The following is a 15,705-nucleotide window of genomic DNA, read 5'->3' on the forward strand; positions in this document are numbered from 1 at the left end:
AGTATTTTAGTTTTTGAGATAACGAAGCGTCCGATTTTATTGACTCAGAGACCAAAAAACATTTTATTTGTATTGACGAAATGAAGAACTGATAAGTTTTTGGGCGGGCAGTTCTAGCGATTTTGCAGGTTTGATAAAAAAGAGTAAATATAATGACAAAAAATTTCAAAAAGTCCAAAAATTTTTCTAGTTTCAGAAAAATAATTTTTTCAAAGCCTTAAAAAATTTGGTACAAAACGTTCGAGCAGTTTGCCTTAAGCAACGATGCTATGCACCCCTACTTTTATTATCTCATTATTCACCCTTTTATTATCTCATCAATTTAGCTGGCGCCAATAAAAATTATATGAATTGAGTCAAACTCCATTTTACAATCCTGTGAAAATACGCAAGCTTTTAATGGCACTTTGAAGCATTTTTGAAAGACAAGGGTCTTTCAAAATCAACAACTTTTGGAAATTTTAAATTCAGGGCTTAACAAATATTATATATATATATATATATATATATATAATCTATTAATTACCGATTACAAGAAGCAATAGCAGTTAGACGCAGTTGGCTGAACATTTTTAGTCATTTTAATTTCTGTATTCTGAGAACTAGAAAGCACATTGGTAATAAATTATAGTATAAAATGATATTTATTTGAAATTATTATTAGTTTAAAGTATGTGAAACTATCTTACTAAGTAAAAAGTAGATTGTATAACTCAAATACGATTTTTTAAAAATGACCAAATTTATTTTCAAATTTTCATTTGGTATATATATAAAAAATAGCTAGTATAATGAAAAAAAAAATTAAACAATTCATATTCTATATATTACCTAATTTATATTTAATAGCAACTATTTATAATTTAATTTTCAAAGTTAATTTGCAAATTTTGCTTTCAAATACTGCATTAAGAGTCATAAATTTGGTTATGAATAATAAACTCTTCAACGACATAATGACATTGCATGAAATCTAACTATAATAAAAAACAATGGAATTTTTTTAAAGATACTTCGTTACGCTCCAAAAATATTTTTATATAGATTTCGTTTTTAAATGCCGAAGAGTATAAAATTACTTGTTATTGAACACTTAAAAGCAATTTATAAATTCAATTAAAAATTTTGAAACTCCTGATAAAAAGTATAAATTTGATTACTTTGGGACACATTTTTGCCTTTGCGTTGTGCAATAATTAAAAATAAATACCTAATTTAATAGAACAAAAATCTATAATTATTTACCCATAAATTTTAAACATGCATTATATTGGTTATATATCTGATTGGCTTTTTTATTATATAATACATTATTAATTATCATATTATTAAATGATTCTTATTAAAAAGTATATGCAATGTGCTAATTCAAAAAAATTAAGAGAGAAAAACAACAGCCATATCCCATAATTCTTATAATTTATTGATTTGTAAAACGTTCTAATTTGTTTTTCAAGGATATGTCAAAATAAAAAATAGAGATCACAAATCTTATACATTTAACCAATTTTTTGTATTTATAGATGATATTCAGTTGACAAAGTTAAATTATTTTGATTGCTATATTATGTTGGTGATATAATAATTTTATTAAAAATATGCAGTCCAGAAAGTAATTTTGAAATTTAATAATCTCAGAAGAGCAAAATTATACCGATCAGTATTTTTATACTTATTCTCACAAAAAAGCAAACATTTCATGAACAACTGATGTAATCAAATATTTTCATAATTGCTTCTAACAATTTTATATTAATAAATTCCCATAGGGTGTTATTGTAATAGTCCAAAAATCGAAATTGAAAATTTTTACATTTCTTCACGTTTTGGAGGTTTCTGAACACTTTGGCATACTTCAGAAAAAATGTATGTTTGTGTGTGTTTGAGTGTTTGTATGTATGTATGAATACAACTTTTCATCCACGTTTTCGGGCGCACGTTTCAACCGATTTGAATGATTCAAAATACGTTCGATTCCTATTGATAGATAGATGTGCTAACAGATGTGCTGATTAGTTTTCGGCAAAGGCAGGTCCAGCCGTTTAGGAGATACGCAGCAAAGAGTGCAGAACATAGAAATCGAGTTTTTGAATTGAGAGAATTGTTCAAAACACATTCAATTTGTATTGACGGGGAAAAGCGGTGATTAGTTTTTGGCAAAGGCAGGTCGATACGTTTCGGAGATACCGAGCTAAATATGCAAAAAGTGTCAGTTCTTGAGAGAACCAAGCATCCGATTTGAATGATTCAAAAACTTTCTGCTTGTTTTGAAAAATTAATTGCTTTTGGAAACAAATTTTTCTTTCAAATTTTATTTCCAATTTTTTTTTCTCAAAGTAAGTTCTAAAGCTCACTTAGATATTCCATAACAATAATTTTAGCTTTGTTATTTAGTTTATATAACTCGTATAAATATTATACAATGTTACAGTATTTATAGTAATCTATATGAAAACATTTAATATTTCTCGAATATTTCGAAGTTTTCTCAGCAATTTGCCTTAATGCCATACACAACTAGTTTCCAAATCTATAATGATGATTTTTTTGTTCCAAATCTTTTATTGCTTGCTATTGAAGTTTTTTTTGATAGCATCGAAAGTCTATTTCAGTTTTTCTTTATTTGAAGATTCAACTAGTATTGATTAAATAACTGCTAATTTATGTAATATTTCCTTTTTTTAACTTGTAGTATATTTAAAATTTTAAAATTGCATTTTTTATTTATAATTGAACTGCACTTCTACATCAATTCACATTCTGTTGAACATCTTTAATTAAATCGATTTTATATTTTCTATCCCATATTTAAGTTTTGTATCAACTGGCGATCTCTCCAATAGTAAATATTCGATATAACTACAAGCAGTAGAATTATTAGACAAGTCTTGTTATTTGATCTAACTAGTTCCGAAGTCTTGACATGACCCTCAGAGTGTCGATATAATCTAATTAATTTTGTTATTGGTGCTCTGTCTTTTGCTGTGACTTGATCATAGTTCACTTTTTACTTCTAAAACTTCTGCTTCAATGCTTCCGTTTCCTATATCTCGGTTTTCAATTTCCGTATTTATTCTTATGTAAGTCATCTATCATCTGCATTATTCTTTGTCCTAGATGACGTTGTCCTGTATGCGATCCAGTTTCCTTTTCTTTTCTCGATTATATCCAATAGCTTTCTTTCTTTCTTCATTCGTTAGCATATCACTATCTTCCATCTCTTTCATACATCACCAGTACGCACCTCGAAACTCTTGTACGCTCTTCCATAGAGTCCATGTTTCTGATCCGTAAGGCTATACGAAAAATTTGAGGTAAAATAAAAATGTATTACAGAAACCCTCGCTTGCGCATATAAATCGAATAATCACGTATGAAATCAGTGTTTTTATGCTTGTGTAAGAATTCGACACCGTTGGATTACGCAAAACGACGGAAGTGTTACACTTATAAAACTTACTTACAACAGATGCATTATTATGATTCGCGTTATTATTGAAAAGTACAAGCACGCATCCGGTGAACGGAATATTCGAGATAAGGGAGATATCGTAACAAAGTATTGAAATCGATGGCCGAGGATTATTATTGTTGGTGGTTTCCCTGAGGACAGGTCTGTGTTAAGAAATCCCACTTTTTATTTACTCGCCTTTTTCCTTGTTTTTAGATCACTTTTTAATTCTCCAGCTTCTCCTTCCTTACTTCTGTGTCTGGTATACAATTCTCATTATTTTGCACTTCCCGTCTATTATTTGCATAGGATAGTTCGGCGCTCAAAGGTCCACGGGTAAAAAAGTCCACCACCAGTATTGTAAAAACAAGTAAATTTGAGAATTTTTCAACAATATTTGAAAGTAGAGGGAAAAAGATGTTTAATCAGCCTTATGTGAAAATATATAACAAAAGAATCCAACGGTGGTGAGCACTGATGTTTAGTTTACGAGACCTATATATAATTTTCAAATATACCATAACTACTTGCTTTATCTGTATTATTATTTTAATCAACGTTAGATGTTTCTATGTAACGTCTATAATAGCTTACGTGTGGGAGGATTAAATTAATAGTTGATCCCACTCCGCTAAAGATATTTCTGACAAAATACCAAAACTAGATTGTATATAGTATTACCTTTGTAAAAAATGTGCTCATGAATTTTGCATTTGTTGAATATTGTAGCTATTATTTTGTAAACTCTCTGTCCAAACAACGGTTATTCACGAATTTACTTATAAATGACAATTACAACTTTAAAATTTTGTATAAACTTTAAGATTAAAAATTTAAAATAAGACACTGGATCTGTTTGTCTCTTGACCGTTCTATTTTATTCCGCCTATAAAAAGAAGGGACAGATTACAAATTCTTGAAAAATAGTAAAAAATACCATATTTCTATAATTAGGAATTAACTGAAAATTTTACTGAACATACTACGATAGCTGTTTGTTTGATTGATACGTGTTGTGCTTTATGGTGTAATTCGTTTATTTTAAATTGTATAGTTACCAAAACAGTATAAGTCAAATTGGACTTTTTTGCTCATCGCCATCCATGCATTTTTTGCATGACTGGCACTGTTATCGCAATAAGAATTTTGTTTCTTCATATATTCATAATCTTTGTTATTTTATTTTACTTTTTCTGGTTTTTGCTGGTTATACTTAGAATCTACATCCCTAGTCTGTACAAAAACATACTTCAATTGTAAGCACTTTAGCATATTACCCGAGTCTAGTACAGCCGAGGATTTATTGATCTATAGATATATTGTTCATGTATGTAACTTTTATTATTTTATTTAATTTATATTTAAGGGTAGTGGAAGTATAGACAAAATGATAATCAGTTGAAGAACTTTTTCATAAATCTTCTTTATTTAATTTCACGATTGTGATTTGATTAATTTAATTTGGTTCCACTAATTAGGCGGATTTAATTAAAGATCAATATTTTGCAATTTGATAGTAGTTTTATTAAACATCAATATTTTTTTAGACACTTTTTTGTTTTTATATAAAAAGTTATAGTACCCTTAATATAAATTGGAGCTAATTTGCTACACCAGTCTCAATCTTTTTGACTCATCTTTGATTCTTTGACTATCAGTAACATAGTTAATTAAGTAGGAACTATAATAACATATTTATAAAGGATAAATGCGACTAATTAAAATAACCATGCATACGGCCATGCAGTATGGATAAAATGACATAACTTAAGCACATACTGAGATACAATTTTGTTAAAAGACCGTTTACAAATAAATTGTTTGGTCCTCTTTGGGACATCAACATATGAAGTATGAGCTCAAAGGGAACAAATTATACTTCGTAGATGTCAAGCTCAGAAAGGGAACAGAAGTCTTCGCAATAAATGCCAGTTTCTTCTTTTTACCGGTAGTAGTTAGAGTAGATTTTAAAAGCCAATCAACTTTGACGGTTTTCAATTTAATTTTTTCTTGGTCTGGGATGGGCTAGCCTGTAGTAATTGCAAATTGTACTATTTCATTTTGTCCCAAAATGAATAAAAATGATTAATTAATAAAAAAATCCATCAAGCCTCTGATAATTGCTATAATATCGCTCGAAATCACTAGTACTGTCATAACCTCATCGATTGTAGTAGAAATAATTACAAATAACTAAATAAGTAAGTCCTAGAAGAAACATGACCCTTAAACCACCCACAAAATAAGCTTTTGAAGGCGCGATACATGTTTGATCTGATTACTCCAACAATACCTTAAACCTAATCTATTTTTTCTGTTATTTCATTTTTTGCCTAAAATACTGAATGACTTTTTTCAAATAATTGCAAATTGTGCAGCATGAGTACAATTAAAATAGATGTAATTTTTTTTGTCATAATAAGAAAATACTTTAGTTCAATATAATTGTACAGCGGTATACTAAAATTGAAAGTTGCATTATACAACATATCAATAAATGCATCTTTATTGTATTTTGCAATAGTAGAACGTTGCATATAGATCGTAAGTGTGATACGCGCGTAAAGAATTTTCACTGTACAAAACTATTTAACATTCAGAAATGTTGGATTATTAGAGCATCACACATTTAAATTCACAAATTAAGACATATTGTATAAAATAGGTATTATTATGTACCGGGGATTTTTCGAAGATTCGAAAAACGTCGGGGCAATGCTGATTTATTACTATTTTTCTAATTATTAGCAAAATGTAATAATTACAGTAAAACACCGTTAAAACAATTTGCCCGAAAACGGAATAAAAATTCGAGAAATGAGAAAAATATATTTCAAAGTGCAGAAACAGGCGTAATATAACGTAATAAGCAAGATTTTGCATTGGGCATAGTCATATTAAAGCTTAATATTTGAGAACGTCTTAATAATATTTTATTGAATATAAATAATCATATTATATTTAAGGATTATTGTAATCTGATAAAACAAATTAGGAAACAGGTTTTCTAAAATAGGAAGTTAAATTTAAAGAATATGTCATGATAAATCTATAAATTCATATGCCTGATAGTTCAAAGTAATATAAGCATTAAACAGAAAGAGCGAAAAATTCAAATTCATCAATGTGAATATTGCTAATTCATTACATTGCTGGGAAAATGAAAGTAAACCCTATGAAGGCCGCAATTTCAACTAAAATTATATAATTTGCTTTGAGCAAGTATATTTTAACTCTGACTCCTAAATATTCAAGGTTCATAGTAAAATATAGACAAAGGTCAAAAAATTAATTACAAAGATATAGTTGTCACAACAATTGATTAATCTTTCAATATGAATGAAATTTAATTTTGGAATAAATCATACTGTCATTCACTTTACAATCTATTAAACAACTCTATCTTATTATATTTTATATATTTTATCATATGTTATTTAATACTTTTCTGCTACTACGTGAAACTACAATAAATTCACAAGCTTATTTAGCATTACTCGAAAATTGAGGTCAAAATAAGATACAGAATATGTAATTATTATGCAAGAAAATTGGATGATTTTATGATGTATAATAGTAACTGAAAATGCAATAGAATAAATCAATCAATATCGATTAATTTTATGATACTACGAAACAGTAAACTGTGAGATTCATTCTCGTAGTAATTTGCAAATCAAACTAATGATAATTATATTTTATAATAAATAATTTGTTACAAATTACATAATGTTAATGCACATATAAGTGCTCTCTATATGAATTTCAAAACATCTCAGGTATTTCAATTAACGCTTCAGTGGAGAAAGATATGCTTCATCGACATTTTTTTTTGTTTTTTTAAAGTCAAGGTGTAAGGTCAGGTTCAGTTTCAGTTTTAGGACTTTCTCCCAAGGTTAAAACAAATATACTTTTTAAAAAACATCATTTGTGTTAAATCAATTTTGCTACGTATACATACTATACAATATTTGCATATATGTATAGTATAATATTTGTATAGACAAGAATGACTATGATTATTAAATTAAACAATAAACACTTTTTCTTTGTAATTAATAAAATTATAGATTTAAAAAATCAATTGTCTATAATTCTATCCAAATACATAGCTTTACTAAGACACATTTTCATTGTTAAAGTCAGATAATAAGATAAATTACCCACTTATTTTACTGTTCGTGAATAATTTGGTGTGAAGTTGGTGACTTCTTTTGATAAATAAAATTGTACTAAAAAATTTGTGTAATAAAATCGCTTATATTAACAACCAAAAGTCGTTTCTGTTTTTGCAATTTTGAATATACCTATCCCCCGTTTTACAAGATATTCGTCGTTTTTTACACGGTTTTTGATTTTTTTTATCAAAGTTTACACGAAATTTTATATACTCTATATACTATAATTTGCTTATATCTACAATAGCATTTACATTGTTTTACTGGCAAAATACAACACTACAAAATGTTTGTAACCAAAACTAAATTTTATGTGTGTATAAGCTAGTTTATTAGAAATGCCAAAACAAAAAGCATCGTTGTTTTTAAACTTTGTTTTTAATTAGTTGACACAGTGAAAAGAACTTTTCCGTGACGACCTAGAATGGACCTGGTTTCGGCAATTTCTTTCTCAAAAATGTATCTCAAAAACTAGAGCTGACACAAACAAATGATTTGCAGATTTGAAATCAACGCATATTCATTTGAAATACTATAAGAATCAGCAATAACATTTGATGCACCAAACAAAAAAAAAATTTGTAGGCCTCTGAATCGATAGCGTAAATTTATTCAGTGGGAGCAATTAACAGATTTATATTTTGCAAAATATATATTTTATAATAAATGCATTGTTCGAAAATGGCAAAAGATAAAAATAAAAAGCTATAAAATGAAGAATAGAGAAAAGGTCGTAAATTTACAAACCAAAATTTAAATTTTGAACCGCCTCAGTAATAATGAAAGAATAAGCTTTTAATTTTTATTTTATGGACGGAGCTACAATTATTAAACGTGTTTGATTTTAAATATATTAATATTTTATTTTTTGGTCAATGTGTTTGTTATTTATCATTTCAAAAACTGCCAATGGGGGTCTTTTTATAGTGGTTTCGTTTAGCTTTTTTCGTTTAGATATTGAACAATTACTTGAATTTGATACTAACTTGTTTGTCAATTACAAATAATTAAATTGAACCAATTGGTAAATTCACATTGTTAGTAAATATTATCTGTTTCTTTAAAACATGACAATATGTTGGAAACATTTTCATACATATTGACAATATGATGTTTTTTCATATTATTGAAAACGTGCAAGGTAGTGTCAATGTTAATGCTTCGGTGAATATCTCAGTGTGATATTGACCCACAACGACTAAGAGCTCGCCCTGTTCCTACATCGATTATCATACTGCTGCGCGGATTACCACATCAACATTGAATCTATGCATGTCGTGTTATGCGGTCTCTCTGTGCATTACGTAGTGTGTCAAACTATAACCGAATGCCTCTGACATACATGTTCGTATGCATACACACTGTGAGCGTTTTCCTCCCTGGGCATGCCTTACTATTTGAGCCTACGAAGGGCGCGCGGGGATTCCGTGGAACGCTGACAACGCGCCGCCAACTCGAGACGAGTTACGGAATCCAACGTACTCCACGCGAGGCGAACCCGTAGCGCGATGGACTGTTGTCCCGCCGCTCAGTCCGAGCGAGCGAAAGTGAAAAAGTGATACCACGCAGTATAAAAGAACAGACCCACCAACTAGCAGCATCCAGTTCACTGTCTGGACTCAGACCGACAATTTGTGTATATAGAAACATGAGAGCTTTTGTGAGTTATTTTTCAGTTTCGCGTTTTGATTAATACGATAACAAAATTGTGATGTGTTGTGATTAACGAAATGCGTTTATATTTTGCAGATCTGTTTCGCCCTTTTGGCGCTCGCGGTTGCCGAGAAGGTGCCGTTAGAAAAGAAGTTGGACAAACGTGGCCTCTTGAATTTGGGATACGGATATGGCCACAGCGGTTTGGATGTTGGATTTTTAGGAACAGGTCACGGAATCGGAGGTGCTTATGGAGGTCATGAACTTGGAGATGGTGGATATGGAGCACATTACAATGTTTTAGGAACACACACTGATGTCACCAAAACCGTGACACTTTTGAAGAAAACTCCAGTTCCAGTTCCAGTTGAGAAACACGTTCCCTACCCAGTAGAGAAACATGTACCTTACCCAGTCAAGGTTGGAGTTCCTCAACCATACGAAGTCGTCAAACACGTACCATACACTGTTAAGGAATACGTCAAAGTACCTGTACATGTGCCACAACCCTACGAAGTTACCAAACATGTGCCTTATCCAGTTCATGTTCATGTCGACAAACCATACCCCGTCAAGGTTTTGGTGCCACAACCCTACCCAGTTGAAAAACACGTACCTTACCCAGTGAAGGTTCCAGTACCACAACCCTACACCGTCGAGAAACACGTACCTTACCCAGTCAAGGTCGAAGTACCAGTACCACAGCCTTATGATGTATACAAACATGTCCCAGTACATGTCAAGGTTCCAGTCGACAGACCATACCCAGTACATGTGCCACAACCTTACCCAGTGACCGTTGAAAAGCACGTCCCATACCCAGTGGAGAAACATGTCCCAGTACCAGTCAAAGTACCAGTCGACAGGCCTTACCCAGTACCAGTAGAAAAACCATACCCAGTAGAGGTCAAAGTGCCAGTACCACAACCTTTCCCAGTCGTGAAGCACTACCCAGTACAAGTGGAGAAACACGTACCTTACCCAGTCAAGGTTCCAGTCGACAGGCCTTACCCAGTCCATGTCGAGAAACCATACCCAGTACCAGTGGAGAAGCCATACCCAGTCCCAGTCAAAGTAGCCGTACCAGTACATGTACATCACGAACACCACGCCGAACACCACGGTGATAGCTACACAAGCTTCAGCGGACTCGGTGGCGGTTACAGCTACCATCATTAAGTAGATACCATTTTCAATCATATCGCTCGGGTAAATGGCGGGCTTACTGTGAAATATAGCATGTAATTATTAGCTTTTATCGGCCCGCCACGGGATTCTATGAATCAGCGTGCTTTCAAAGCTCGCAAGCCTTGCCAAATCAAAACCAACCCAATGCGTACACTTCTCGCTCACCTGTGTATTTATATTTGTAGATAATTAAGTTTAATAAAGATATTTTTATTATATGTTTGTTTCCGTATATAAACACCTCTTTCAGATGAAGAATTAACAATAATTATTTATTGTAGCATGGCAATTATGTATCACTTATAGCTTTTCATATAATTGCATGTTATACTAAATTTCATAAGATTACTAACACAGTTATATAAAACTTTCATTTGCTACACCGATGTCAATTTGCGGATATAAAAATCGATGAGTATTAGCTCTAAATAAGTAACGAAGATTTACCGTTGGAATACATAAGTTATTACAGGGCATTGCAAAATTTAAATTACATAACCAACGGCGTAGCAAACTTATAGACGCTCAGCCATAAATCAAGACAGTGTTAATAAAAGCACTCGTTAATTGTTTGTAAAAAATAATGAGGTATTTTCACAGTCTCGTTATGAAATGGAATCTGAGGTGTTGAAATGGATACGTGTGTGTACGTTTAGAGTTAGTTATAAGTTTTTAATGATTTATAGATATTTTATTAACATCTGGTGCTAAAGGCAGTCAATAAAGGTGCAAATCGCAAATAATCCGCATCCTACTTTTACTTCTATTTAATTTAATTGTGTATCACGTATTGTCGTGGTACTGTATTTTTAATACAAGCGAGAGTTCATGCGCTCGGCATTGTTACACTCGGCAAATCATGACAAAAATAAAATATCGTTTGAGAGCGATTTCTCAAGTCAAGCATACCTACAATTTAACGTATTGTTTATATCGTACACAAAGCTAAAAAATTCATAGCAATTACTTCGTTTACATTTTTCTGGTCATTAAAGTGTCTTGCAGTACTTATGTTATCTTTTCGCAGTATGCAATTCGCTTTTTGTTTCGCTATTGAAATTGAATGAAGTATTTATTTAACGTGACTCCATATAATATTTATTGCATGATCATACATTAATTGTATAACATGCATTTTATTCAGTAAAAGTGAATGCAACGTTTCATTACGTAATCTAGATCTCCAATAATTATCTTATCCGTGTCGCGCTTATTAGATGCATTGATTATAGATATTTTTGCGATTTTTTTGGCACATTACTGATATTATGCCGATATACATTCATCGCGAAAACATGTCATCGGGTATGGTCATACTTATATTGCAAAACATGTCACATAATCGAGAAAGTTTTCTTTTGCTCGTTATTGAGGTTCATCACCTAGAAAAAACACGAGAAAACTACTACATGACTGGCGTTTTTGTTGGTTTTCAAATTACAATATTTTTGTAACTAAATAAAATTATGCAAACAAACATAAATAATACTGTTTATCTGCGAAGTTAATTAATTATCTAGTACAAGATAATTTTAATTTATCCACAGCAATTAAAATCAATGGCGTCAGGAGTAACATTCATACAATTCCTTGTACCACTTGTAATTAAATGTTGGTTGATATAATTCAATGTAAATATGATTTGACTAACACTTTATTTAATTTCTAGTAGCTTTGTAAAAATCTATAAATTAACGTTTATATGGGCCAAGAACCTACTTTGGATAGATAATTGTTTATAACATATATATAGCATAGTGTTTTCATCTTGTTGTAAAATAATTTTATTTTATTACTTTTTAATGAGGAATAAATTAAAGCAATATTTTTTGATAAGTGTAGTAATAGGAGCTTGAGCAAACAATTTTATTTTTCTGTAAAATTGTGAATGAGATTAGTTATGTGTAACTAATATATGGGTTTAATTCCAATTCACAAAAAAGATTATTTTAACAGTAGGCAGAAAAGTAAAGATGTATTTGCTCGATGTATTTTCAAATATAACGTCATTTCAAAATTCACGAAAAATTAATCTTCCCATATCTTCGGAACGCCGAATAATTTTTTAAAATTTTTTTTAAATAATTAAAATTTATATGTCATTTGAAGAAAAATGAGACTTTTTAGTTCAGAATATTTCAAATTATTTATCTGTATATAAATATATATATATATATATATATATATATCATATTGCAATAAGCATAAAATTGCATTGTCCGTAATAACTAAGTGATTTTATTGCAATAGAGCACATTTTGTAACTCGGTTTTTCAATTAACTAAGACTTAATTAAAGTTGAATATGTTCTAATTTATTAATAACTATCAATATGAGAAACATTAATTGTTTAACATACATGAGAGTATTTTAATGAAATCGATTCATTATATAATATTATTGTTTAACCCCATTCACATGACCTCTTGTGCACGATTTGTCGCTTGTACAGGACACCCCCGCTTGAATACCTGAATATCGGTGTCGCTTATAGACGACACCCAGTTGCAATATTTATTAAATTTATATAATTGTTCATTACTGTTACTAGATGTTAATTATTTAGCAGTTGTAACAGATATAGTAATTAAAAAAAATATCACTCTATGTTGAATTTTTCATAGAAAAGTATTTTTTTGTTTTCAAATACATTTTTATTGAAAAATCTTAAAACATTGTTTAGTAGCGCTACTGGGTGACAAGCTGTTCTATACAGCAGTGTCACTTCTGCAGAAAATACTGTCGTAGCAAATGGGTGGTCATGAGATTTATTGAAATTACAGAAAAGCAAAATAAAAATAATTTATGGAATTATTTATATCAGTTCGGACTAATTAGAGATTGATTTAAAATGAGGACTTTGGGTATTATCTTATTTTTTTATACAAAAAAGATCATGTCGCGGCGAGTGCAGCCGAATCGGTAACGCTTGACTCACAGATACAGATGCAGTTAGATCGGTCGAGTTGAAAAATTGAAAAATTATGGAAGATCTTATATGATATAAAAGAAAAGAAGCAAAAATAAATTACAGGAGACTAAACGCTGTAGCCAGTGCCGAATTTAGAATTTGGCGCCCTGGGGCACTGACAAAGTGCCGCCCCATCCCTGAAATTTTACTTAAGTAGTTTTTACATTTCTTGAAAATTAAAATAACTATTTGATTGCAGAAAAAATGTTGCAACTTTCCGTACCGAAAATTAAAAAAAAAAAAATTGAAAACTTTGAAATAAATTGACTTTTTTTGAAAATTTTGTGTTTCTTTATATTGTAAAATCTGTTAAAATTTTGAACTTTATTTAAGCAATCGCGCTGCTACAGCTGCGTAGACACAAAATATAGAAGCGTGTAAGCGCCGCAGTGTAAAGGATAAACAATGTTACAGAACCCATAGAATGTATACAAAATTTATACTTATCATTAAAATATCTATAAAATAGATGATGATTTGATGTGCATATGTCTAATAATCACCAAAATGGATCACACCGAAACTGCTAGACGTGTCTCTCACAAATTTGAGTAGTTCTTCATTTTGTCAATACCTGTACATTTTATTAATGATATTGGACGCTCCGTTCCTCATAAACTGAATTATCATTTTTGGAATTCTGGCCCGTATCTTCGAAACAGTTGAACCTGCCTGGCCAATAACTAATCAACACGTCTTCTTATCAATAGGAATCGAATCATTCAAATCGGTTGATTTGTGTTCTCGAAATCGACTTGAATAATTAAAAAATATTAGATTTGTATTGATGAGGGGACGTGCTGGTTCGTTTTTGGCACAGGCAGGACCAGCCGTTTCGAAAAATGGTAATTGAGTTTTGATATTTTACTATATGCGTCACTAGTTTAATATTTTGGGCGCTGTAAGTATGGAAGTGCACGAATTCTTCATCTTAAGAGGGTTCGAGATCTGAAAAACATATTTTTCCTAAACTTTCAGCTCGTTTACGAATCTTTATATTAACCAAATTGACAAATTTGATAATGACATATTAACTAATTTGATAATTTATGTTCGGAAAGCAAGGCAAAATAATAAATTTTAATAATAGGTTATTTGAGCCCAAGATTTACATTGCAATCGTATTATATTTTGTTAGAAAAAAAATGTTATTTAAAGAATTAGTAACTACATTGTATATAATTTTTTCTTTGCTATCCAAATTTTGCCGCCCCCGAAAATTGCCGCCCTGGGCAGTAGCCCCGACTGACCCTACTGTATATCCAGCACTGGCTGTCGCAAAGGCCAATAGAAAAAACATGTTGATTTCACGTTTAGGTTATAAAAATTGTATTCTGCCCGACTCCTCAATATTTCCTCATATTTTCCAGTGGACTTCGTCGCAAAGTTTCATCACTATTTGTTTGCTCGCGGCCTTTGGTCGTCGTTAAGCATTTCAGTTGATTGATAAATCACAAAATGAAATGGAAAGCGTCTTCGGCGGAAACGGACAGTTTTATAAGTGACGCGTTCTGTCATTGTACGCGCGCATACGCCGTGACTGTTATTGCCTCATGTGGGTAAAGTTGCCTCATCGTTCTTGCATCGTTTTGCTTCTGTTCGTTAGCGAAACGTGCACGACATATATCAGTCATCATCTCTCGGGTCTGGTCAGGAACGCCTTAACGGGTCTCGAATACCTTCGAGCATTCCGGGAAAAAAAGATAAAAGATAATGCAATTTGCACAATGTTATCTAGACGGGATTTTATTTTATATCAGAATATTGGTTTAGGTTCAGAAAACTACTTTTTGATTTGGTTTTACTATGGGAGGAGCACAGCATAGATGCTTTACTAAATCTAAAGTTATTTTTTAATTTGTCTCAAAAAGCTTCGTTATCTAGATGGGATTTTATTTTATATCCGAATATTGGTTTAGGTTCAGAAAACTACTTTTTGATTTAGTTTTACTACGAGAGGAACACATCATAGATGTTTTACTAAATCTGAAGTTATTCCTTAATTTGTCTCAAAAAGCTTCGTTATCTAGATGGGATTTTATTTTATATCAGAATATTGGTTTAGATTCAAAAAACTACTTTTTGATTCAGTTTTACTACGAGAGGAGCACATCATAGATGTTTTACTAAATCTGAAGTTATTCCTTAATTTATCTCAAAAAGCTTCGTTATCTAGATGGGATTTTATTTTATATCAGAATATTGGTTTAGGTTCACAGAACTATTTTTTGATTTAGTTTTACTACGAAAGGAGCACATCATAC

The 15,705-nt window shown here is 30.9% G+C and overlaps 1 protein-coding gene across 1 annotated transcript; it reads left to right on the plus strand.

Annotated features, from left to right (window-relative positions):
* Nucleotides 1-851: 851 nt before the first annotated feature.
* On the plus strand, nucleotides 852-10,587 carry LOC113373931 (skin secretory protein xP2-like; the record flags this gene model as incomplete). The annotated part of the gene is made up of 2 exons (XM_026614196.1): nucleotides 852-926; nucleotides 9,379-10,587. Coding segments are annotated over 2 exons (1,158 nt in total), but the record flags the coding sequence as incomplete, so codon positions are not given.
* Between the last annotated feature and the right edge of the window lie 5,118 nt (nucleotides 10,588-15,705).

The sequence above is a fragment of the Ctenocephalides felis genome, unplaced genomic scaffold (genome assembly GCF_003426905.1).
Source record: "Ctenocephalides felis isolate EL2017-DRISC unplaced genomic scaffold, ASM342690v1 CF-g0.4_SCAFFOLD_01604, whole genome shotgun sequence".
Classification (NCBI taxonomy): Eukaryota; Metazoa; Arthropoda; class Insecta; order Siphonaptera; family Pulicidae; genus Ctenocephalides; species Ctenocephalides felis.